This window comes from Pygocentrus nattereri, chromosome 4 (genome assembly GCF_015220715.1).
Source record: "Pygocentrus nattereri isolate fPygNat1 chromosome 4, fPygNat1.pri, whole genome shotgun sequence".
NCBI lineage: Eukaryota > Metazoa > Chordata > Actinopteri > Characiformes > Serrasalmidae > Pygocentrus > Pygocentrus nattereri.
Window position 1 is genome coordinate 31854240 of NC_051214.1, and position 27276 is coordinate 31881515.

General features: G+C 39.5%; 1 protein-coding gene across 2 annotated transcripts in view; it reads right to left on the reverse strand.

Moving 5' to 3' along the window:
* Positions 1 to 25827, reverse strand: part of ptk2bb (protein tyrosine kinase 2 beta, b) — a 32159-nt gene extending 6332 nt beyond the window's left edge. Inside the window, exons 1-21 of one of the 2 annotated variants that reach the window (XM_017710495.2) lie at positions 25735 to 25827; positions 22003 to 22237; positions 20402 to 20580; positions 19533 to 19620; positions 19349 to 19428; positions 18561 to 18623; positions 18341 to 18395; positions 18076 to 18216; positions 17883 to 17957; positions 16692 to 16793; positions 16490 to 16607; positions 16173 to 16212; positions 15925 to 15968; positions 15772 to 15819; positions 15568 to 15662; positions 15035 to 15116; positions 8128 to 8228; positions 6933 to 7048; positions 6725 to 6825; positions 4251 to 4340; positions 257 to 461 (exon numbers count right to left, since the gene is read on the reverse strand). In XM_017710495.2, the coding sequence (XP_017565984.1) occupies positions 257 to 461; positions 4251 to 4340; positions 6725 to 6825; positions 6933 to 7048; positions 8128 to 8228; positions 15035 to 15116; positions 15568 to 15662; positions 15772 to 15819; positions 15925 to 15968; positions 16173 to 16212; positions 16490 to 16607; positions 16692 to 16793; positions 17883 to 17957; positions 18076 to 18216; positions 18341 to 18395; positions 18561 to 18623; positions 19349 to 19428; positions 19533 to 19620; positions 20402 to 20580; positions 22003 to 22188 (2009 nt within the window). In that variant the 5' untranslated portion in view covers positions 22189 to 22237; positions 25735 to 25827. Of the gene's footprint in view, positions 1 to 256; positions 462 to 4250; positions 4341 to 6724; positions 6826 to 6932; positions 7049 to 8127; positions 8229 to 15034; positions 15117 to 15567; positions 15666 to 15771; positions 15820 to 15924; positions 15969 to 16172; positions 16213 to 16489; positions 16608 to 16691; positions 16794 to 17882; positions 17958 to 18075; positions 18217 to 18340; positions 18396 to 18560; positions 18624 to 19348; positions 19429 to 19532; positions 19621 to 20401; positions 20581 to 22002; positions 22238 to 25734 lie in introns of both variants that reach the window. The other variant, XM_017710494.2, reaches the window with a different exon arrangement.
* Positions 25828 to 27276: the final 1449 nt, after the last annotated feature.

A 27276-nucleotide genomic window follows, 5' to 3' on the forward strand; every position in this document is an offset into this window, starting at 1 on the left:
TGGTAATTTTCCATGATACATTGTATGTCCACTCCCAACAATATATCATGGAAAAAACTATTTTGAATGTGATCTATAAGGCATTTTGAAATTAAATCTTTCATATATTCTTTACATTAGAAAATTATATTTTGGTCAAAAACTTTCAATAAAGCAAGCCTGGATGAGAGAGAGAGAGAGAGAGAGAGAGAGAGAGAGAGAGAGAGAGAGAGAGAGAGAGAGAGAGAGAGAGAGAGAGAGAGAGAGAGAAATTTACGTGATTTTGCAGACAAGCTCAGTGAAAGTGGGTCTCTCGCTGGGGTCGTAGCTCCAGCAGCGGGTCATGAGGGAGTAGAGGGCAGGGGGGCACAGGTCTGGCTTGGGCAGCCTGATTCCCTGCTCGAGCTGGTTAATCACATCACGATTCTCCAGCCAGAAGAAGGGCTGCTGACCACGACTCATGATCTCCCAAATACACACAGCTGTTTAGGAAAAATACAAGAAATCAGCAAAGTGAAATTTTAATCAGAGCAAACAGTGAGGGCCAGATGTACATGCATACAGTTATTCTATTGGTAAATATTCTTTTAGCCTGTGTTTTTGTCTAGCCGGTAAGCCATGGCTATTGTCGAAGGGTGTCTCATAAAAACATGTATTTGAGACACTGCCTGTAACTTATGGCAAGAAAAAATCCCCTGCAAAACTGCCAACAAAACTGATGTGTATTCCTTTCAAAAGTGAATTGAAAGGAATATACACTACATATCCACTGTCTCAACCCATTTTTTATGTGATCCTCCCTCAAATGTACACATGACTAGTGCTTTAGTGAGTATACTGTTTAGTGAGTTTGGCAGATAATGAGAAATCTATCCAGAATACAAAGCGATTTTTGTGTTTTCTCTTGGTATCCAGGACCTGTTTTCACAGTTTCAAATGTATAAAAGGCAAATAAACAGAATATTTTTAGGCGCCCTGGTGTAATTTTAAGAGGAAAAAAGGGTTGAATCAACCATTTTTTAGCATAGAGTACTTGTACCCACACTGCAGAAATTCAGGCATTGTTTGTTGAAAGTGCATTAGACATTTTATTTTTTTTCTTCTCTTGCTCATACAAGAAACTTGGAAAATATGGAGAACATGTTTGGCTAAGAAAACACAGAAACATCTGGTAATGAACCTGCACTGTAAGTTCTAGAAATAAAAATGCAAAAAGAACATGCTATGCTGCCATGTGGTAGACATGATAAAACAACACTGAATGTGCTTTTCCAAGATAGACAATTATTACATGCGACATGCAAAGCGAATGTTGAATGAAGTTGGATGCACAAGTACTGACATTCCTTTTGAACAGGTATGTAAACAAAAGATGTGTAAAGTTTTGAACTGTTAGAATGGTTGACTTTACATAGAGAATCAAGTTGATAAATATATGTATGAATATACATTTTTATATTATATTTATATTATATATAAAATAATATAAATATATTCAGAGAGCCGGGTAAAGTAATGATTTCAATGACCCGCCATCATAGAGCTGTATGTAAAGCTGTATGCACACTCTTGTGCACATAACGATGATAACTAGCTAGTTCATTGGCTTAAAGAATCTAGCATCTTTTACAGACTAATTTCATGCCTACAATTTTTTTTGGCATTTTTGTTGGGATTATGTATTACTGAGCACCACAGTGTAAATGCAGGAGAACTGAATGATTTTTTTTTATTGCTTCTCTCCAGGTTAGTATCCAAATCCAAACTAAAATAACAAAACAATTTGTTGTCTGCAGAACATATTGTAAACCAATTTGGTATTAGCAAATCGGCACTCAATGTGCTTTACTGAGATGTTGGCTATATTAAGTATTTTGATCTCCACTCAATCAACGTTACCATAGTGCCATATTTTCATTATCTACATCTACAACAATGAAGTGAGACAATAGCCTTAATAAACAGCAACTAGAGTAAGTGAAATCATGACTAGGAATGCTAGAAAGTTCTAAATTAACTCCAATGGGTGATTCTATGAGTGTGCTTTGAGTTGATAGGCAGGAATAAGAGGTGGATCCAAAAAAAAAAAAAATAGTTAAATCATTAAAGAAGTTGTGTGTCTTGAATCTTCTTGAATTTTTAATTATATCATTTGAAAAATATATGGCTAAAATGCTCATTTTAGTCAATCCAATCCATGGAACACAATATTTAAATATCTATTTAAGTTTTGCAATTTAATTCCAATTTAGATTAAGCTTATTTATGACTGGCCTGAAATGGTAAGTTCACTGAATATGGAATAACAAATTAATAGAACAATCTGTCTTACATTCTGTTATGAAAACATTTTCTAATGTTCAATAAACTTTCAATTTACATCAACCATTAAATTTTCTTTTTCCATGTTCAAATAACATTTTTTCACACTGTGTCATACATTTTATGCTCAAAATTGTAACACTAAGGATCCCATTTGGTGCAACTGTCTAAGCGTTTGGTCCACACACTAGGAGACACATGTCAAAATTCAAATGTTGTTTACTAAGTTGAAGTAAGAAAAGCTGCAGTAAGATTTGCCCTGACTTTATTTTTTACAGTGCTAAAACAATTGCAGCTTTTAAGCTTAAAAAAGTAAGCAACCAGGGTAACTAGAAATTTTGAGCTCATAGAAGTTAATAAATGCTAATAATTTGCGCTTTACACATGCTAACTTAATATTTTAAATTCAAAGAACTTTCCCATTTAGCTCAGTACTTTTAAAAGTTAAAAAGCATTTTTTAGAGTGTAATCAATGAAAACACATGTATATATTTGGGATATACTGTGATACTGAGTTTTATCAATATTGTCCAGCACTACATATGAGGGAAAGAAGAGCAATTTGCATTTTTTTATGTACATCTCACATCCTCTGTCTGTTCAGGCTTGCAAGATACTTTCATACATAACATGCATGCTTTACTATTCAGAGTACATCCTTTTTGTTCTGTATTTTCTGAAATCTGGACCAAAAGGTTTAGGTATAGCTTGTCCAGATTGTCAGCAACACATCACTGACTTAACCAATGAAAAACATAAATGGATAAAGGTTAGAAAGGGTCTCAAGGCACTGACTAACTGAACAAATATTGACAAGGCTGGACGTTGTATCTGCTTAAAGGGCAGAGCATCATCTACACAGCATGACTATAGAAATGTGATAAAAGAATGTACACAGCCACAAGCTTCAGCCTTCTCCACTACGACAGACCGAAAGGCCATAGTTTTATGGACTTCTAGCAGCAGAGGGATCTGCTGTCTACTGCACTCATTTCTCAAATCTGATGATGTTGCACCTGGAAGGGCAGCTCTCCTGTATAGAGCAATGCATCAGAGATAAGTGTCCATGATTATGATTCAGAGAAACCTACAGAATAGGCCCTCTGAGGCAGGCCTCGGAGCTTGACCAGCCTAATGTTTTTCAAGCTCACAAACAGCACTGTCCATAATGTCAATATGTCAGAGTGTTTTCCAAATGTGTTGACCGCTCAGGTTCAAGGGGATGCCTGCATTAAAAAAGAATGTCTGTGCTTCTCCTAATTTCAAGGTACTCATTTTAGACTGTCTATATCACATTACCCTTGACTTTTTAACAAGTCTTTTTCATAGCATTAAACTAGATGGGCCATTTCAATAAATTAGCATTCATTTTCCCTTTTTTTCCCCTCAGATGTCTTCAGGCTGTTCCTATTGTGTTCCGCAATAGCTGATGCTGGAGGTTAGGGGTTAACACATACAGGTGTACTGCTTTACTGCATAGCTACATGAAACCTACACCTACAGCTTATCATGACAACTGACATGAATCTATATAAATATACCTAAGGGCTTGTTCCAATAGGCATTGTCTCTCATGTCATGTCACTTTGGCCACTTTTCTGACACTGTGTTGTGTTGTGATGCTTTTATGGGTCAAATTACATAGTACCACAGTGACATAATGCTGATAAAGAGATCTTGCTTCAATCCTATTAATTATTAAATAAAACTCACTTTACCGAAGGGCCTCAGAAAATGCCCACTTTTTTCCAACTAGCCTTTGTCAGTTTAGTGATGTCTCTGCTCTAACACAGTAGTTGGTAAATCAGTGTACAATGCCTGCTTTATGTGGTCTATTAGTGCTGGTAAGACCCTACCGATCCACTGAATACTTCTGCTTATACTTAGATAACAGTGTTCCTGTGTAAGGGGTGGAACACCTAACTTGAGAAAAAGTTTAGATGACTCACCAAACATCCACACGTCACTGGCCGTGGTGAAGCGGCGGAAGTTGATGGACTCAGGAGCCATCCATTTGATTGGCAATCGAGTAACAGAGGCTGAAGATGTGAAAAAGATTAAATAGTTGTGACTATGAAAATGTAACAGAATAAAACATAATTTCATAATTTCTCACCACTTTAATAATAGTTACTAAGAAAGTAGTTCAAAGCACATAATCCTTCATTTTTCAGTTTGCAAGGGATGTACAATGATATTGGAATCATATCAGTATTGTCTAGTAATATATATGTAATATATGTAAAAAAAATGTTATCAGCATTAGACATGTAGATTTAAGTATTATTTCAAACCAATATTTGATGATGTATTTGTTATATCCTGGAAGAGCTGAACATTTACACAAGGCTATGTTACTGTGCTAAAATATCTGCATTTTGTTTATTTTACTGCATTTGTAACCATTTACTGTTAACTGTTTCATTTTTCTGTAACATTAATCCAGGCGGATTCAGCCTAATTTCTACATTTTATAAATTGTTATGTAATGGCATCTACAATGGTGCCTTTTACAATTTTTTTATGTTTCTGCATAAATATGACCTAAAACATCATCAGATCTTCACACAAGTCCTAAAAGTAGGTAAGGAGAACCCAGTTAAACAAATGACACAAAAATATTATACTTGGTCATTTGTTTATTGAGGAAAATGATCCAATATTTCATATTTGTGAGTGGCGAAAGTATGTGAACCTGTAGGATTAGCAGTTAATTTGAAGGTGAAATTAGAGTCAGGTGTTTTCAATCAATGGGATGACAATCAGGTGTAAGTGGGCACCCTATTTTATTTAAAGAACAGGGATCTATCAAAGTCTGCTCTTCACAACACATATTTATGGAATTGTGTCATGGCACGAACAAAGGAGATTTCTGACGACCGCAGAAAAAGAGTTGTTGATGCTCATCAGTCTGGAAAAGGTTGCAAAACCATCTCTAAAGAGTTTGGACTCCACCAATCCACAGTCAGACAAATTGTGTACAAATGGAGGAAATTCAAGACCACGGTTTCCCTCCCCAGGAGTGGTCGACCAACAAAGATCACTCCAAGAGCAAGGTGTGTAATAGTCAGCGAGGTCACAAAGGACCCCAGGGTAAATTCTAAGCAACTGAAGGCCTCTCTCACACTGGCTAATGTTAATGTTCATGAGTCCACCATCAGGAGAACTCTGAACAACAATGGTGTACATGGCAGGGATGCAAGGAGAAAGCAACTGCTCTCAAAAAGAACCAGGCAAGAAGGATACTGAAAGAATGTTTTGTGGACGGATGGTTTGGGCCTGTTTTGCTGCATCTGGGCCAGGACGGCTTGCCATCATTGATGGAACAATGAATTCTGAACTATATCAGAGAATTCTAAAGGAAAATGTCAGGACATCTGTACATGAACTGAATCTCAAGAGAAGGTGGGTCACACAGCAAGACAATGACCCTAAGCACACAAGTCATTCTACCAAAGAATGGTTAAAGAAGAATAAATTTAATGTTTTGGAATGGCCAAGTCAAAGTCCTGACCTTAATCTCATCAAAAAAAAGGACCTGAAGCAAGCAGTTAATGTGAGGAAACCTACCAACATCCTAGAGTTGAAGCTGTTCTGCACGGAGGAATGGACTAAAATTCCTCCAAGCCGGTGTGCAGGACTGATCAACAGTTACCAGAAATGTTTAGTTGCAGTTATTGCTGCACGGGGGGGGGGGTACACACCACATACTGAAAGCAAAGGTTCACATACTTTTGCCACTCACAAATATGTAATATTGGATCATTTTCCTCAATAAACAAATGACCAAGTGTATTTTTGTGTCATTTTGTTTAACTGGTTTCTCTTTATCTACTTTTAGGACTTGTGTGAAAATCTGATGATGTTTTAGGTCATATTTATGCAGAAATACAGAAAAAAGGGTTCACAAACTTTCAAGCACCACTGTATGTCAACAATATGTACATAAAATGAGATGAGATAGCTGCCATAGACTCCCATTATAGTGCATCCCTACTTTCTTCAGTTCTACTGTAACCTGCTTTACTCAAAATACATATCTGCATATGAATATTATGTAGCTAACATGGTCATATACTTTCTATTTTGATCCATCATAGTTTCATATGTGAACCATATTAGACAGAAACCAGCACAAAAAAGAGAGACTGGATTTTATAAACGCTTGTCATAATTAAACCTCTTTTGATTATTCCGGTAATGAGTAATACTTCAGAAGAAAGAAAAAGGCGTGTTCAGAATAAGAAGCAGGGCTAAGAAGTGAGTGAACATGATTATTCCATCATGTTATTGATGCCTCAGCACATGGCCTATTGAGTTTGCTGTCGTTAATATTCAAGTGGTTGCCTGACTAAGATATAATAGCTGCAGGGCTCTGAACACTTTTCTGCTTTTGCGTATCTACGAAACAGCTGAAGCTCACCTTTATAATACTCCTCATTCTCAATGTATCTGGACAGGCCAAAGTCACCCAGCTTTACACACTCCGGTGTGGCAACGAGCACATTTCTCACTGCGATGTCTCTGTTCCGCACACATACAGAATTTAATGGAAACAGATTTATTCTAAATCTGCATATAGATAAAACAGAAAGAGTATCGACAGCCACAAAATGAATTGATCTGTATACCTGTGCACCATGTTCTTTCCCTGTAAGTAGACCAAAGCTTTGCAAACCTGTAGGCTATACAGGATTAATCTGTCGTTGGTCAAAGTTTTCTTGTTCTGGGCCAGGTAGTCCCCCAGCTGAAAATAATAAATATGCAGAATGTTAAAATGTAGTCCCTAAAATATTAAGATAAAGATATTTACTCTGCAAGAACTTAAAAGGGGAACCCGTTCCTCCTTTGGTCGACACCAGACAGAAAAGCAATAGTACACGAAAAGCTATATGAATAAAGGATAGGCTATTAATACAATTAATTACAATTAATATACAATACTAAATATAAAGAAAAAGAAATGGATAAGCCTATCACTGTAACAGAAATAACTCTATAAAACAGCCTCAGTTAGATGAATCACGTTCTTCATGTAGTCCAACAAAAGTACCATATTTTGTCAAAATAATTCAGGCCAATCTTCACCAGATTCGCCAGTGCATTTTTAATATACAGCAAATATTTAACAATCACAACATGCATTATTATAATAGTAACACTATTATTTTATTTACTTATTATTTGTAAAATTTTTCCACTAACGGACAGGATATTGTGGCTGACAAATTGTCCAGGAAGAGAGTGTGCTAAAGTCTGTAACTATGAACCTACAAAGTGCACGTCTGTGTTATATGCATCAGATAATATGGTCAATGAATGAGTATTTCATGTGGCCTTTCCATTATTTTGTACACCTCCTGTATACTGTTCTACTTGGTTGGTCATTATCTTACTGGTCCTACCAATTCTCTCTGTACAGGTCCACCTCCCCACCCCCACACAGCTGTTTTTATGACTCCTGTAAAAGTTTATAGACTCATTTCTATGCCACTTTCTTGATTGAGTTCAAGATCAATAGCAGCTGTAACAGAAAATGGTAAAAGAAACTGCACAATCAGCATGCAGTGCTTTTTGAGTATTTTAATTGTATTGGTTTAGTCCAAAATGCAAACAACAATGTAAAATGCACTTGCAATGCTTATTTCAGGTGGAATTTAATTTCTGATAATGTATAATAATGATAATTTATAATAATGTATCGTTCAATAAAACTCATTATAAATGTAAATGTGTTACTTTGATTTGTCATTTAAATGGTCAAAACCATGGCCACAAAATTTTTTGTTCAGGCTTATTTAATTTCTTTTCTACATTACCACTTACCTCCCCATACTGGTAGAGTTCCATGATGATCCACACTGGGTGTTCCTCTATGATTCCAATTAGACTCACTATATGAGGGTGGTCCAGGTTTTTCATTATAACTAGGAACACAGGCAGAAGCAGAAACGGCACATGTTTAGGGGTGTTCCAAAAGTCTCTACAGTCAGCTGACAGTTGACAGCTGACATGAGATCAGACATCAGATCAGATCTAAGTCATAACATCAGACAAAGACAACCCCAAAAAACTAATAATAAAGATGTGTAATGATGACCTGATTTTGATAGTGAAAACTGTTTTATAAACAGGACAGGGTCACTCACAATCTCATTTCATTGTCAGCTAATTCATTAAACCTCCTGACACTAATTATCCCCTATACCAAACTGATAAATCTAAAAATTCACATACTTTATTCAACAAAGCCATTTCATGTTGGATCACTTTGTTCAATAAATGAATAAAAAGTATGTAGCTGTGTTTTATTAGGTTCCCGTTTATCTATTGTTATGATTTAGATGAAGGGCTGATCACATAATAGGTGAATTATAAATGGTTCACAAACTTTTTTAACAGCATTGAAAGGGTTAACTCTGCTCTAACTCTGCTCTAAGCAGACTTTGCAGCAAGCATAGCTACTGTCCTTGGCAGTTTTGCACAAACAACTTGCTCCTCTTATCGGGACAACATTCTGTCCAGAACCATTTGTTCTCTTTCGTAGGTAAGATTATCATACACAGAGCAGAAGCCCCCCTCGTTTGGGCGGTTCCGGTGGTCCGTGAGTGTCAGCTTAGCATTTCATGACTGTTAGACAACTTATTTGGGTCCACCCTGTTTGCTTGTACGCAACAGGGCAGGACGTGTTTGTATAAAAGAAGGAGTGCCCTTCTTTCTTTGTGCAGAAGACTTAATAAACTCTTTGATTGATTAAGAGAGTCGTTCTGTCTTCCTGCACCGAGCGCTCTTGCTGCAACTGAGACTTTTCACAGGACAGGTGATCCACTCTCTGGTTCCTCTTCATGAACGGACCAAAAACGGCCGGTCCTTTCAAATGGTGACCTCCGACGTGTTCTCTTCACCCAGGTAAGTCCAATTAATCGTTTTTGGACCTCTACCTGGTTGTCGAGATCACCTGGGTGTTCAGAGCGAACCGACCCAGCCCTGTCGGGTGGGCGGGAGTACGAGAGTGAGAGTAGAGAGGGTACATTTAAACCTAAGCGCTTAGTGGGAGACAGGGAACGTCCTATAGTGGAAACTCTCAGTACAGCTCTCACTGTATTTTTCCATACTGGGCACGTCGTTCCAACCAGAGCCGGAAGAGACACCGGCTGCATGGATGCGTAGATGTAATTTGGGTTTGTCCAACCTAGCTGGTTGGACCGAAGGTAATCCGCAAATACCCGCATACCCCAGGGAGGGCACTTTCGATGTGGGCTATTTGGGTTCCGCACATCGCATGATTAATGAGGGCATAGGGGATCCTGGATGAGACCTATCTTACATGAATGAAAGCTATAAATCGTGGTATGACGTGAAAAAGGTGTGGGGTGAACTGAAGAAACTCTCTTTATGTGTGTGAAGTTTGGTTTTACGCCATCTGCGCTCAGCCTTTCTGCATTCTCTCTTTTGGGTCCGTGCTGCTACAGTGATGATATCAGCGGTACATGTTTTCAAAACAAGCATGAACCCTGTGTCCAAATTATCTTTCCCATTCCAGTTCGTATCAGAAGCAGAAAGAACAAGGAGTTTAGGTCAGATACTGTGAATACATCCAACCTGCAGTATGTTGGAGGTAACTCACAGTCTTTGAAACAAAATGCACAGGTTATTAAGTTAGCTCTACTGAATATCAGATCTCTTACAAATAAGTCTTATATAATTAATGATTTAATTACAACTCACAGGCTTGATTTCATGCTTTTAACAGAGACATTAAACTCATATAGTGCTGATATTGTGTTAACTGAGACGGCTCCACCAAACTTTAACTTTTTAAATGTTTCACGCACCGGCAAGAAAGGCGGAAGTGTAGCAATGCTGTTTAATGATACTTTCCAATGCAAGCAGATACCACTTGGTGATTTCACATCTTTTGAATATTTAGGTGCGATTTTAAAAGGGGCACAAAGAATATTATTAGTAACTGTCTACAGACCTCCAAGGTACAATGCTAATTTTATCGATGACTTCACAGATATGTTATCTTTTATTTCTACTGAATTTGATCATTTTGTTATTGCTGGTGATTTTAACATTCATATTGATAATCACAAGGATAATTACGCCAAAGAACTCTATGATGTACTTGAATCTTTTGAACTTTCTCAGCATGTGACTGGAAGCACACATTGCCATGGTCACACTTTGGATGTGGTTATCTCAAAGGGTCTTAACATTTCAGCCTCTATTAAGGATGTTGCATTGTCTGATCACTACTGTGTATTTTTTGAAATGTGGACTTCAATCCACAGCAGTGCCAGGCAAGTTAGGTTTAAGAAAAGACAGATAAATAACAGGACAGCTGCACTTTTTGTTACCAAAATGTACTCTTCACCTTGCTAACCATCTGAATCATGACCTTCCTGTTGTGTCTCTCAATGTATCTGGTGTTGATTATAATTTTCTCATTGATACCGGCGCCACGCTCTCTTCGCTATGAGGGGCCTTTATCATCTAGAATCACTAGCTCTGTGGGTATTACAGGACAGCCCTTCTCATCTCCGTATACGCCCCCACTTCAGGTTGTATGCGACGCAGTGCGATTTACTCATTCTTTCGTGTTCATGCCAGATTGTCCCTTTAACCTTATGGGGCGGGATTTAATGAGTAAACTTGGTCTATCCCTGTCCTTTTCTGGTTCGCGCATGACCGTGTCCACGGGAGATTTCAATCGCGATCTCAACATCGCCAATAAATCCTTTAAATCACCTGTGTCTGCTCGGCTGTCTGTCTCACACGCCACAGAGGTTCCTGAGCCTCTGCGTTCCATACCACACACTGTTTGGGCTGCACATAGGGATGATGTTGGCAGGGTTGATTGTAAACCATATGAGGCTACTCTAAAAAGCCCCACTCCTGTTTATGTTATACAATACCCTTTGCCCGAGCACAAACTGTGTGGCATAGACTCTATTCTACAGAAACTTCTTTCTCTAGGTGTGGTCGTCCCATGTCAAAGTGCGTATAACACACCGATTAACCCAGTCCCCAAGCCGGACGGTTCTTGGCGATTCACTCAAGATTTTCGACGCCTTAATGACGCCATCGTGCCTATCGCCCCAATTGTGCCTGATGTCTTTTCGATATTGACCTCCATTCCGTGTCAACACGCATTTTTTACTGTTTTAGACGTTAGTTCTGCTTTTTTCAGCATTCCTGTTGAACCTGACACCCAGCCGATTTTTTCGGTTTTACTCATCGCCAACGCCAATACACGTGGTCTCGTTTGCCGCAAGGTTTCTGCGACTCGCCTGCGGCGTTCGCCGCGTCGCTCCGAGACCTCATTTCTGACCTTTCCCTCCCCGGGGGTGCTGTGCTCCTGCAGTATGCAGATGACCTTCTGATTTCGGCCCCTGACAGCTCCACGTGCACTGAGGCATCTAAACTGGTCCTCATGCGCTTGGCTACCCTGGGCTTCAAGGTTTCACTAAAGAAACTGCAGTTCTGCCTACCCCGGGTCCAATATCTGGGTCATGAACTATCTCAAGGTCAACGCCTCCTCTCCGCTGACCGAGTGTCATGCATCACGCAGCTTCCCAAGCCCGCCACCAAGCAGGCTATGATGTCTTTCCTCGGCCTCATCAATTACTGCAGACAGTGGATTCCTGACTGCTCCGCGCATGACAAAACACTGCGTGCCTCCTTCACTCACGAACAGGCCATGACTCATCGCCTCACATGGACTACAGCCATGAACTGTGCATATTCTGCTCTACTGTCCTCACTGCAGTCTGCACCAGCCTTGGGCCTGCCCAACTACGCTCTGCCATTTCACCTGTGGGTGTCGGAGTCGGGGGGCACTGCTGCTGCGGTTCTGGCTCAGCCCCATGGGGGAGGTTTGCGCCCTTGCGCATATTATTCTAAAACATTGGACGTTACGGCCCGAGGCCTTCCGTCCTGTCTCCGAGCGGTCGCGGCGTGCGCACTAATGGTACAGGATGCTGAAAAAATCGTTTTAGGTCATGACTTGACCTTACACACCTCTCATCAGGTCTGTCAGCTCCTAAATAACTGTTCTACACCACCGTTACGCTTTCGCCGTAGTTCATGATTTTGGGGGAATCTGGCATCAACGCGGTTTCGTTACTACTGATAACAAACCCATTTCCCATGCGTCGCTTATCGAGGACCTGATCAGGGCGAGCTTCCTGCCCTCCCGACTGGCCGTTGTTAAAGTTCGCGCTCACCAGCGTAGTAGCGACCCCGACTCTGTTGGTAACAATACCGCCGACTCTGCCGCAAAACGCGGAGCTCTTCATGGCCCTACTTGCCCTTTTATGAATTCGGCTTCCTTCTCCTGTGCTGCACTCACGGTTGACTTACTTCCTGGTCGTGATCTTGACTGTATTCAGGCCACCGCCTCGGACTCTGATATCAAGCATTGGCTGTCATCGGGCTACGATCCAGCCGTCAAACCGCTGCGCGACGCCCGCACATGGTGTTCTGTTCCTCGTTCCCGATTTTCATGGTATTTCGCATCGGGAACGAAGAGGGGTAAAGCGTGACATGTCCGAATTGTTTTGCATTCACAATTTGAACTCTGCCGTTGATCGCATATTAGACCGTTGTCTTACATGTGCACAGAATAACCCAAAACCGGCCGGACCGCACCAAGTTCTTCCTAAACCGGAAACACCTTTCCAAGAATGGCAAATCGATTTCACACACATGACGACTGTAGGGCCTCACAAATATTTACTGGTCTTAGTAGATAAATTTTTCGTTGGACAGAGGCGTTCCCATGCAATAAAGAAAATGCAAATACAGTTGTGACAAAACTATGCCAAGAAATCATACCGCGTTACGGTGTCCCCTTAGGAATAGACTCTGACAAAGGCACACCGTTCACCTCCAAAGTCACACAGATGCTCGCGAAGCACCTGAGCATAGACTGGGCTTTCCACATCCCCTATCACCCTCAATCCTCAGGTATGGTCGAAAGGGTTAATCGGACTATAAAAGGGCGGTTATGAAAGGCCATGCAGACGCAGAACACTACTAATTGGGTGAAGGTTTTACCTGTAGTTTTGGCCAAACTGCGGATGGCGCGCACAGACACTCTGGGTGGTCTGTCGCCGTATGAAATTGTCATGGGACGTCCGTTCCCCCTCCCATGGCGTCAGAAATCGGCTCTGGGGGGAACGGCGGACTTGGATGTGCGTCGCAGCGAGTACACCGCAGGGTTGTTAACTGTTCTGAATGAATACTGGGAGAGGGTCAACCAAACTATCACAGACCCTCCCAAGGTCCCAACTCATGCTTTTAAGCCGGGCGATCAGGTATTGGTCAAGAAATTTGAGAGAAAGGGTTTTTCAGACTCCCCTTTCTCTGAACCCACTACTGTACTCGCTGTCACACGCACGGGGGTATTAACCGATCTTTTTCCACAGTGGATTCATGCCTCCAGATGTCAGTCAGCCCCGCAGTGATGTATATACATGTTAGACGTCTAACTATTTTTGTTTCCTATCTCTAACCTGTCCTGTGTTACAGAAGTATGTGGCAACTAATATTAATCCTGTGCCTGGTGGAACGTGCTGGCGGATCCCCCATGGATAACGTTTTCTGGCAGTATGCTAACTGGACTGCCAAGCAGTACACCAATGACTCCTGCTACGTGTGTCACCTGATGCCCTCCAGTGTGAACAAGCACTCCATGGTCACGGCCCCTCAGGATCTCTCTGCTACTCTGCAGGCTGTAGCACACATCTGTCTGTCTCCTGACTGTTTGAATGTTACTCATTATGATTACCCTCACATTAATTATTCTCTTTCTTTATCACAGGATTTTTGTTCTAAAACTCGCAACACTACAGATCTTGCTACATGTTTGCAGTACATTCTTAAATATGTCCTTACTAACTCCTTACTAACTACTTACTCCTTATTTTGCCATGGCTGTCCCCATTATCTGTATGGTTTTGCTGTTGTTGTGTTTGGGTCCTTGTTTTTTTCAGATGCCTCATGGAAAGGGTCTACGCGCTGGCCTCTGCGATGCGACCCCCGCGGCCCGTATACCAGCCTCTCATCTCCAGCACCAACCATATGTATGTGTGTTCTCACGCACCACGGTAACTCGCCCTGTTATGCCTCACCAGTTGGTGAGGCATAAAAGAGGGGAATGAAAGGGTTAACTCTGCTCTAACTCTGCTCTAAGCAGACTTTGCAGCAAGCATAGCTACTGTCCTTGGCAGTTTTGCACAAACAACTTGCTCCTCTTATCGGGACAACATTCTGTCCAGAACCATTTGTTCTCTTTCGTAGGTAAGATTATCGTACACAGAGCAGAAGCCCCCCTCGTTTGGGCAGTTCCGGTGGTCCGTGAGTGTCAGCTTAGCATTTCATGACTGTTAGACAACTTATTTGGGTCCACCCTGTTTGCTTGTACGCAACAGGGCAGGACGTGTTTGTATAAAAGAAGGAGTGCCCTTCTTTCTTTGTGCAGAACACTTAATAAACTCTTTGATTGATTAAGAGAGTCGTTCTGTCTTCCTGCACCGAGCGCTCCCGCTGTAACTGAGGCTTTCCACAGGACAGGTGATCCACTCTCTGGTTCCTCTTCATGAACGGACCAAAAACGGCCGGTCCTTTCAAGCATTGCATATGGCTTTGAATAGACAAGGCATTTTTTTTCACCATTTTCCTTCAAATCTGGCTAATCTGCTGCTACCGTTCTTTTCTCTGTTACCTGCTTCACTCATGAACTTCTCCATGACATCAGGTGAGCAGTCTTTGCAGGTTTTCACAGCCACGTTGATCTTCTCTCCGTTCTAATTCAGACAAACAGCCTCAAGTTATACAAGGTTAAGCTTTTCTTTAACTAAATCTGTAATAAGATTAAAATAACAAGAAGAAAAATAATCAATTATTTTTTTAAATTTCAGAAAGATTCTGTATATTGAAGAAATTACTCCCGTAAACCTCTGTAAATGTTCAAACCTCTCAAACATTTGACATTTTGTTTATTTTTAAATAGTAAAGTATTTCTAAGTAGGAAAGGACACATTTCCACACTTTTCTCTTTTTTCTGTACATTGTAACTGTACATAATGTAAATCAGATGTAAATCCATAATTCTATTAAATCTATGAAGTAATTGTGTATACTGTAAACAATGCATCCCAATAATAAGAATCAAAAATAAGTCAAAAATAAGAATATCTGTAAACTGTAGGGGCTGTCAGTATTGGGCTGTGACACAGAACAGGTAAAAATACTTACTTCTTTCTTATAAACGCCTTCAAAGACCTCCCCAAAGAAGCCTGCCCCCAAAATCTGGCCCAAGACGATGGACTTCCTAGAGATTTCAAATTGTGCTGCTGAACACAAGACATGAGAATTCTTTAAAAGTGTAAAGCATCCTGCAGGGGTTAGTTTTCAACAAATAAGTGGGGCACTCACATTAGAATAAATCCCTTCACTTACCAGGAGGTGGCGGCTTTTCGTCCATAATTTCACAGTATATATCAGAGTCTGACAAACAGAAAAATAACACTGATATTATGAAGCTGTTATGAAACCATTGACATTAACATGGTCATGAGGAGAGGCAGAGAAGGAGATTGAATAGGTACTCACTCATGCTGTGTCTTTCAGTGTCTTTTATGGGTTCGGACAGCTGCCTAATAAAAGAAAGCCTGAAAAATTAGTAAAAAGCAGAACAACCAAGAATAAAGGCATAGAGTGTACACATCTGTGCAATGCATGCACAAATCTTCTCCCTACTATATACTCCATTTTAGATATATCTTAAATCAAGTCTCATTCAAACCACAACTATGTGCTGAAAAGAATGTGTAAAGAAGAAAGAATTCAGTTCATCTTACCCTGAGGGGATTGCAGGAAGAGAGTTCCGAAGTTCTGCACCTAAACAGTCAATGAAGTCTCAGTTTACATGACTTATTTCTTACAACTGCTAATTTTTGACTTCTTTATATAAATAGTGACAGGGGTATTCAGTAGCACCACAGATACATGTCATAACGGCCACCGTACCTATAAACCAGGGAGATTTAAGAGGTTTCTAAGACTTAATTTGGGTTAAAGCTTGTATAGATCCAACAGCAGATTATCACTGAAACTAATTAGTGAATTATATTAGTGAATTATGAGGTCCAAAAAATAAACGAAACTTCTGTCTTACCTTTATTTGGCCAGGAAATCAGTGATGAATCTGTGCTATTCTCCAAACGGCAGTAGCCATCAATCAAGTCAGCCATGTTTTCTGCCATTGCCAGAGAAGGCACATTGACAGAGAGAGGCTGAGGAGTGCAAACAGGCATAATAAGACTGTTAGGAGAAAGTGGTATTGTACAAACAGCTTAGAACTACTGTGTGATGCTCACCGGTTTGGCTCCTTTGATTTCTACATGCAGTAGCGCTTTGCCATTACTTTGTGCAGTGGTCTTGATACTTCGGATCTGTTTAAATTCTGCCAGACAGACTGTCTGGAAAAATAAAAAGAACTTGCAAATTCAGTGTCCTAATCAAGAATCACTGCAATAATAAAAGGCATTTCAAACTGAAGTACATTTATTAAAGCATAAAATATGCAAGAATGAAACTCACAGTGAAAATGTCTTTATAGTTATATGGCCTTACAACTACAGAATGTTGCCAGGAGATCTTGCAGTTTTTTTGCTGTTTTTAAGTACAAGCCAAAGGCTATATGGCAAAGAATATGGCCTGTTCCATTAACTTTGGCATACAGGTTCTAATACATTCTACACAAAAACATTATCTAGAAAATATTAGTGTTGAGAAAACACTGAATTGGAAAAGATGATATTTACTGTTTGTGTGTATGTGAAACCAGCAACATCAAGACTAGTTTTCCCACTTGCTTTATGTTTTCATCAAAGATGAACAGTTTTGTTTGACTTTGAAAAATGCTTTATTTTAGGTTGTTTGGTCGGTGTCATGGTAAGATCATATATACATGAGACAGACATAGTTATACAACAAAATAGCCAAAATCTTTCATCAACATCAATCTTTGTTTAAATATGTTTTGCGCTAACATATATAGTGTAGTTTCAATTCAAAAGATGTAATTAAGTGAAGTTTTTATGCATTTAAAACTGAAATCTTGATCAGAGACATGAATTAATCTGATATTTTCACCCAAAAATGCATCTTGAAATACATTAGCTCAGTGCATTTAGCAACTGTTTGTTTGTGAAAATGTGTTATGATACAGCCTTTCGCCCAATGACCGCTGGGATAGGCTCCAGCAACCCCACGTGACCCTGAGGGAGAAGCGGCTTAGAAAATGTGTGTGTGTGTGATTCTGTTATGATATGAAAAACTATTTTCTATGCATTATGCTAAATTAAAGCATAAATATGAAACCTACTGCCAGGACATGAAAATGCCTGTAGTAAACACTCATCTAAGGTATGATATGGTCCACATAGTTCTGTGGAGCTATTGCTCCAGTTCCTGATTAGAGCGAATAACTGTATAACTCTATTGCAGTCTGTAGAAAGTAGTGCTAAAAGTAATGTGGTTTTACATGTCTCTTGAAATGCTCTTACCGACGAATCTGATTGTGTACGCTGGCGAATCCCTCTTGCTCCAATAACTAAATCCACTGCTAGACTCCAGCCTTGCTATTAAGAAAATGAGTGGCATCTCTAAATTATCTCTACAGACGGAATTCTCGAGCACATATTCAAAAACTGTCAAAAATTAAAAATGGCCAGCTGTGCAGTTCAGCTGAGAACTTACCACTAGTTCACAGGGGAAAACCTCTTCATTAAAGTTAATGAATTCACCGAAGGTCTTAAAAAACTTGATAATGCAGTCTTCCTCTTTCAGTGCGCAATACTGCTGAAATGTCTGCTGGATCATCTTCCTCAGCTGCTTGGGCTGGGGGTGGTGGGGGACAAAAAGAGTCTGTCCATACAGTCCAGCTCAGCGATTGAACAATAATAACACATTTAAATGTCTTCAATGGGCACACAATCAGGAGGTCATGAAGATGATGCTTTACCTTGTTATTGTCTATCAGCTTCTGTGGAAAGAAAAGGTTCAGCCCAACTTCCTTCCTAGAAGAAAGTATAATATTGTCACAATATGGTCTTTAGGTGTTGTAGAAATTCTTGGGAATGTATTTACAGGTGAAATTGTTACATGACACATAATTAATGCACCTTAATGATATCTTTGGGTAATTAGCATAAATAAAAAGAGCTATAAGATTGAAGACTTACTCTAACAACTCTAAATTGGATTTCTTCTCAAGACCTTTGGCATCCATGTCTTTGTACATCCTCCTGCACAAAACACACACCACCTTTTCACAATAAAGCAAATAAAAATACACTTTTTTGATGTCAAACTGTCACTGTAAAAATGTGTAGTCAGTTAAACCTAAAAATGTGGTGACAATCTGTTTAACTTGTTTTATTCAAGTTAAATAAATACTTTGAAATGCATAAAATTGTACTTCAGATGAGCAAAACAATGTTCTCTGACTTCTCTGAACCATAGTAATGGTCTGGACACACTAATGAGCAAACGTGACTGTATCATTAATGTATTCAGACTTCTCTGCTTTTAACAGTCTCTAGTCTGGATACACTACTGAACAAAGCTGACTGTATCATGGTATATTGTGTTCATTGGTCTGTAGCAGGATTTCTTAACCTTTTTCACTGAGTACCAGTTTTGTTTGGTTAAATATACTTTACAATCCCCTCTATGTCAACCCATCCTTCCTCTTCACACACGCCAATATACACATTAAAAATATTACAGAAGAATAATTAAATATTAAGTCTACTCACTTACTGGGCTTGCATTCCTTAGCTACTACTGGGCCTGCATTAGTTAGCTCCTTAGCTAACACAAACCACAAATCTTTAGCCTGGTGCTGAAAGAATACTTCAAAGTCAGTGGTCAACTAAGACCCTTCCTCAGTGATGAGCTCACTCAATAGAAATTCAGGTTAAGAACCCCTGGTCTACAGAAAAGGCTAGTGAATCATGATTTGTCTTACCTGATCTCCAAACAGCCCAGCTGCAGCGCCATGCCATCACTGACTTTATTAGCATACTGCTGCATGTAGTCACTGCGAACCTTTCCCATGCAAAGCACAACCAAATAAAACACATATACCAAAGTAAAGACACTTATAACAATCAGCATTAGGAAAGAAAGATGTAAAGGTGACCTGAGTATACCTGATGATACAGATATAACAGTGACGTTCTGTCTTCTCTAAACTTCTCCAAGTAAACAGCTGGTATGTAGCGAATTCTTAGGTCGTATCTGAAATATAGACATTAGTATTAGCAGATTCTCTCACTATAGAATTCATCATTATGTAATAATAAGGTAAAACATATTTCGGTCCCGCGACCCTTGACGGAGAAGCGGCTTAGAAAATGGATGGATGGATGGATGGATGGATGGATGGGGATATTTCGGTATGTTAGTGTAGTAATATATACTCACCGGCCACTTCATTAGGTACACCCGTTCAGTTGCTTGTTAACACAAATAGCTAATCAGCCAATCACATGGCCACAACTCAATGCATTTAGACATGTAGAGGTGGTCAAGACAACTTGCTGAAGTGCAGACCGAGCAGCAGAATGGGAAAGAAAGGTGTTTTAAGTGACTTTGAACGTGGCATTGTTGTTGGTGCCAGACGGGCTGGTCTGAGTATTTCAGAAACTGCTGATCTGCTGTGATTTTCATGCACAACCATCTCTGGGGTTTACAGAGAATGGTCCAAAAAAGAGAAGATATCCAGTGAGCCGCAGCTGTGTGGACGAAAACGCCTTGTTGATGTGAGAGGTCAGAGGAGAATGGGCAGATGGTTTGAGATGATAGAAAGGCAGCAGTAACTCAAATAACCAACCAAAATCTCTGAGGAAGGTTTCCAATACCTTGGTGAAAGTATGCCACGAAGAATTAAGGCAGTTCTGAAGTCAAAAGGGGGGGGGTTCAACCTTTTAATGGCGTATTAGGTGCACCTAATAAAGTGGCCAGTGAGTGTATGTTATGCTGACTGACTGATGCATATCATTAATTTTTCAATCCCCACCTCCACTCTGCCTCCACATGAAGTCTTTCATAGCGCTGCTCCACATCTCTTATAGTCAAGTCAGGGTGCAGCCAATAGTGCTCCTCAGACTTCAGGTGTTTGAGCCTCAACCCAAAGCAGTCTGCATTCTGCACATTAGGGCCCAAACGTCCACTAATCAAGATGGACTGGATGATGGCCTGATATGGTCAGATGAGAGACTAAATAGTGAGTGTCAATTTACCATGACTTTACATTTTTAAAAAACAGATTACAATGGACTAAACCCCTTTACAGATACAATAACCGTATAAGCTGTTTTGAATGTACACTATGAATATGTTATGGCATACTGTTATTATTATTATTGTTATAATTATTATTACTAAGCATGTTGTAATATTAAACTGCAAGGGCCCCCAAGTAGCACATAATTAATTTCTTCACTCTTGCAACTATAGACCTTACATATTAGGTTTAAAGTACACTGCTCAAAAAAATAACTCCAAGTAAATCAAACTTCTGTGAAATCAAACTGTCCACTTAGGAAGCAACACTGATTGACAATCAATTTCATATGATGTTGTGCAAATGGAACATACAACAGGTGGAAATTATTGGCAATTAGCAAGACACACTCAATAAAGGAGTGCTACCTCCGCCTTTGTTCAAGGAGGAACAGGAGGAGCACTGCCAGAGCCCTGCAAAATGACCTAGAGCAGGCCAATCCGATTGAGCACATCTGGGACATCATGTCTCGCTCCATCCACCAACGCCACGTTGCACCACAGACTGTCCAGGAGTTGGCAGATGCTTTAGTCCAGGTCTGGGAGGAGATCCCTCAGGAGACCATCCGCCACCTCATCAGGAACATGCCCAGGCATTGTAGGGAGGTCATACAGGCACGTGGAGGCCACACACAGTACTGAGCCTCATTTTGACTTGTTTTAAGGACATTACATCAAAGTTGGATCAGCCTGTTGTGTGTTTTTCCACTTTAATTTTGTGTGTGACTCCAAATCAGGCCTCAATTGGTTAATAAATTAGATTTCCAATGATGATTTTTGTGTGATTTTGTTATCAGCACATTCAACTTTGTACAGAACAAAGTATTCAATGAGAATATTTCATTCATTCAGATCTAGGATGTGTTATTTGAGTGTTCCCTTTATTTTTTGAGCAGTGTATTTACCAAAAATATTTATTAAATAATAAGCCTGAATAATTAGTCAGCAAGGGGTTAATTACACTTCATTTGCTACTCATTAAAGCAAGCCAAGAGATTCAGTCAAAGGTGTGTATTCATCTTAAATTAATCTGTAATCTCTAATCTTAATACCACATTTGTGTCTGGAAGTACCTGAGGAGATACTTCTTACAATTTGAATGACTTCAAAACTTATGCAGCTCAATTTTTTACATTCTACATTCACAGTAATTACTGACTGATTTATAATAGTTACTTACAATAGTCTTATGATTACTAACTGAATAATAACCCTAGCATTTAAGGGGTTAAACAAATCATGTAACATTTCTAAAAAGCTTAATTTACATCTTAAATTTCACACATGTATCAGTGGATCTTATGGAAAGTTCTTTATATACTTCATCTTTCTCACCTTTATCTGCCAGGAGCTGTCACACTTGACAAGTTTGAAGTTCTTGAGATGGTTGCTGCTGCTGAAGCAGACTTTGAGGATCTTCACAGGTCCGCCCTCTCCAGCGAAGTAAAACACAGGGCTCTGTGGTCCATCAGAGCCCGGGCTGGGCACCTTCCAGGACAGTGTGGTGGTATCACCTGACATTGTCAAAACCCCTCACAGCAACAAGCACACCATCACACCTTCCTCAGGCCTGTGAAGAAAATTTAGTCAAAGTTGATATGAACTGCTTTCAGGCTTTTGTGTGGTTGTCCTTTGCAGTGCAAATACATTTATCAAGCACTTTATTTGGGATGCTATACTAATAAAGTGCTTGGTGAGTTCCAAGATTTTGGAAACATTCCTTAGAGATTCTGGTCTAAGTTGACATGATTGTATCATGCAATTCTTGCAGATTTTGGTGACTGGAAAGGTCAGTGAAGAACACCTAACTCACGGTCATATTCATGAAAGCAGTTTGAGATGACTTCTGCTTTGTGACATGGTGCATTAATAAGTAGCCATTAGAAGATGGATAAATTGTAGCACATAGTCAGCAAAAAACGCAAATAGGATGTAGCAAAAAGCAATCACTGATTGACAGGCTCAAATCGTGCTAAGAAAACTTCCCCCACACCATTATAACATCTCCACCAACCTGGACTGTTGACAGAAAGCAGGTTGGGTCAACTGATTTGTGCTGTTGGGGCCAAATTCTGACCCCACCATTTGTGTGCACATGTTATATCAATGTTATATCATATATTTTGATGGGACACGACTTTAGCTCAAAAGTTAAAGTTCGGTAAACAATCCTAAAGAGCTGCCTGTCTTGACCAAGGAAATGATTTGTGAAGAAGAGTGTTTGTACAGTCAGTGTTTACTTGGTGCCAGTGTGAGACTTCCACAGGTTGGGAAACACAGCATAGTGCAGAATTGCGAAGCTCGAGGAGTGTCTGTGTGTGTCTTTAAGCCTATCTGGTCCCGCCTTGCTGTTTTTGTTACCCTGAGGCAGTGAATTCCTGACCAGGACTGAGGATGCGGTTGGTGTAGTGTAGTGGTTAACACCTCTGCCTTCTACACTGTAGACTGGGGTTCAATCCCCACCTGGGCAAACACCCTACACTATACCAATAAGAGTCCTTGGGCAAGACTCCTAACACCGCCTTGGCCTACCTGTGTAAAAAATGATCAAATTGTAAGTCGCTCTGGATAAGAGCGTCAGCCAAATGCCGTAAATGTAAATGTAGGATGCATGCGCTGGATGACTCCCTGTAGTATGTTGCCATACAACCCACACATACATGAGATTGAAAAAAGTGAAAGTGTAGTAGCTCAAGTATTCACTGTTAAACTCACTGATTTTAAATCTGCTCAAACTGACACCATCTACAGCTCTGTGAAAGGTCACCACCATTCATTGTTTTAAAATTCTAGTTCAAACAGCCATTCAGTATAAGTTATTCATTTTTCAGGAGAAATTTCTGAGAGGATATAAGACATTGGACCAACACTAAAACAATCTCTATCAGAAAAACAGCACTCAAAGCTTCCATCTTTGAGAAAATCAAGCTCATTTTTTTTCTGCGATTTTTATCAGATCTGAGAAAAAATAAAAAATAAAATAAAAAATTCCCAGGTGGTCTCAACACTCAATGCTATGGGTCTGAAACAATGTGTAGCTGTGAGGAAGCCTTTGCTAAAGAAAGAAAAAAATCAAAAACGAAAAATTTGCACTAAAGCCATGAAGTAACATTTTATTTTATATTGCATTTAGTTGTTGAGGCTGTGCAATTTTCAAATAAAAGTTTTCTGCTGATGCTGAAGAATGAAAAACTTTTTTGTCTGGAAATTAAATAAATGGTTGGCCTTTGATGATTACACAGTAGATTTATCTATGAAAACGTGAAAATACTTGCATGTGAAATTAAGCACCTAGTTAGTCTTTTGCTTCTGTTGTAAATATAAGATTATGTATGTATATACATACATAAATACACACACACACACACACACACACATACACACATATATATATATATATATATATATATATATATATATATATATATATATATATATATATATATATATATATATATATATATATATAAAATACACACACACACACACACACACACACACACACACACCATTGCTGTTGGAACAAAATCTTGTATCTCAAAATTAGGAGTTTTACAGGAAAGAATAAAGCCTACATTACTTTTAGAGTAAGTCAATGGAACCAGACCTTTTTTTACATGTAATTTTGGACCATTTCAATTTAAAGGACAACATATAATGTGTGTGTGTGTGTGTATCTTTAAAAATACATAAGTTTGGCTTTTCTTGAGGTTTGCAAATGGTTAATTCAGTACATGTGCCATGTGGGTGAGATTTGACCCCCAGAGGTCATCATTTTTTACAAGCACACACCAACCCCAGGCCAAGAGGCAAAGACACAGTAAGGTTTGGGGGGAAGATACCACAAAACAGCCAGATTTCAACCACAAAAGTATTATATAACTACTAATCGAGAAGACTTCTGCCTACTGTGAGATGATGAAACAATGAACAATTACCTTATTGCTCTATGAGTCTCCAGCTTTAAGGTGAAACTTTAAATGGCACCACATTGATGCAGCTCAGCTAATTGTGCCTTGTCTCTTTTAGCAGGACCTGACATATTTTCTCTGTATATGAAGAAAAATGATCAAAAAGGCCTGCATTTTATTCTGACTCTGAACTGAGACACTGCTTTTTCATGGCTCTAAAGTTCTCACACCTTCATCTGCCTTGTTCTACACAGACATAGAAACTGACTTATACATGCTGAAATGTTGAAAATCCTGAAAATTTGAAAATTGAAATACAGACACAACATCCAAACAAGACACACAAGCCAATATGGAGTGAAATATGCTGCTCTGTGGCGTTTATTATTATTAGTAGTAGTATTTGTTATGCAAGATGGAAAGGTAGAGATAAAAAGAAACACAGAAAGAAGAGAAGCACAACGTCACACTGTCATGCTAGCACTTGAAGTGTTACGGAAACACAGCCTATATGAGATCTTTATCTGCAGCAGCTGGCAGGTATCTCATTCAGCACACTGAGCACAGAGGCCTTGAATAAACAGATCATAACAAGGCCTCAGTTCAGGCTAAACAGCAGTTTTATCAAACTCGCCCGTTTTCCCAAGAGCCAAATGATCCACTAACCAGCCAGAAGACGTGCTTAATAACAACAGGTGCTCTAAAACTGCTCTAAAGTGTCATTCAAGCCCACGCAGACTCGCTAAGTAATGGTTAATTACGGTGAAGTCTCTGTAGAAAGAACTGCGCGGGGTCCAGAAGAAGCTCTGAACATGATCAGACTGAGCGCGCGGAATGCGCAATCCGAGGACTTCGCCTGCGCAGACGTGTCCAGACACGAACCCCCTGCTCTCCCGACCAAATATCACAGACAGCAGGTAAATGCATTTCTACTCGCTTCTATAAGACGATATTCACAAAGCGTCTGCACTCCGAAAGGTTTGTAGCAGGTTTACAGTCACGACACGAGCTCACTTAGTGTTGGCATTTCAGAGTTTAGCAGTTTAAGCTGAATTCAGTTGCGCATATTTGTAAAAAAAATCAAATAAAGCCATAAAAACCGTTGTGTAGCTGCTCAGTGTAGCTGTCGTTTATTATTATCTGCTCGTTCACTGACCTTGCAAAGCAGCCACCTCAGTCAGGTTCATATCCACTGAAACGCTCCACTCCCCAGCTGCTCTGGACTCCAGGTAGATGGAGGTGCTTTAAGCCACTCCTTGACTCCAGCCGCCCTTCGTACTTCCTGGTTCCTTGTTTCTGAGCTGCTCCAGCTTTATGGGGTGGAGAAGAGAATGGTCCTACTGGCAAACACTCATTTATGGATTTGTAGGACTTAAAATTGTTTCGAACCTGGTTTCAACTGAACTGGTTAATGTAGCAGTTTACCCTCACAATAAAAAGGGGAACATGATAATAAAGCAGAATTATGAGCGCTGAATGCACTTTACTGAACAAAATTCAGGACTTTTTTCCACAGCACTTCTTAAATCTGCCACCTTTGAGTGTGAAGAACAACAGCAGCAAACTGCGTGTGTAGATAGATAGATAGACAGACAGGCAGATAGAACCTTATAACAAGTTCTTTAAAAACAAATTAGGCCTAAATAAATGTGTCAAATGAAGAGTTTGGCAAGACTGACATCTAGTGGGGGAAACTGGACTTCAGTTTTAGGTCTTAAAAAGTTCAGAATGCAAAAAGCACTGTGTTGCTTTATTGAAATTGTTATTATCACAATAATACTAACGAATGAATAAAATGAACATTTCAGGTCTTTCAATTTTACAGTTATTTAATTGAGGAATGAAGACACATTTAGAGAGGCCTCAATTTCATGTTAAATTCTAGTATTTGTAGTTCTGTGGTTTAAATAATAATAATAATATACAAAGACTAAAATGATTTGACGTACAGCTCTATGAAAAATATAAGTGCCTCTGATCAAATATGTTTTGTTGATCTTCTAAGTGAAAATAAGTTAACACATCCTCTAAAGAAAACACACTTCTGCACATTGTAATGTACAGATACTGTTTGGTTTATTTAACATGCTGGAAAAAAAACGTGAACATGTGGCCTGTGCAAACGTTAGATAGCAAGAAGACAGTGGCCCACTGATGGCCTGCTGATGGCAAGGCTTTCGGCCCATTTTCGGCACACAGCCAGTGGACTTTTGTACTGCTGTTTCTATAAGCAGTTACAGGGGTATCTTTCACTGACAGAGGGGGCAACATCCAAACAAATTCATATCAGTGTAAATTGAAACTGCCCACAACTGTGCTAATTTATCTTTGTGTGTGACACAGTACTGTCTTGTAAATGTACCTGAACTTTGCAAACCATTGACAGTTTGTTGAAAAAGGTCAAGACAGACTCACTAGTCTAAATGACACAAAATACAATCAGCTTAGACTCAGAATGACATTTTATTCAGATTCGTATTTTTTCTGTTCAATATTGACTTTTTACTGTGATATACTGTAACTAAACATGTGTTAAAGTGGAGTATTTTGACTTTTAACTCAAGTATATTTTTGGCTCTGTAGTTTTACATTAAATTGAGTAAGACTTTGACACAGAGCCTATAGCTTCATTAAAGTATATTTTTTCTGTACTTTTCCACCCCTGACACTAATTGACTCAGCTCTAATATGGATTCTG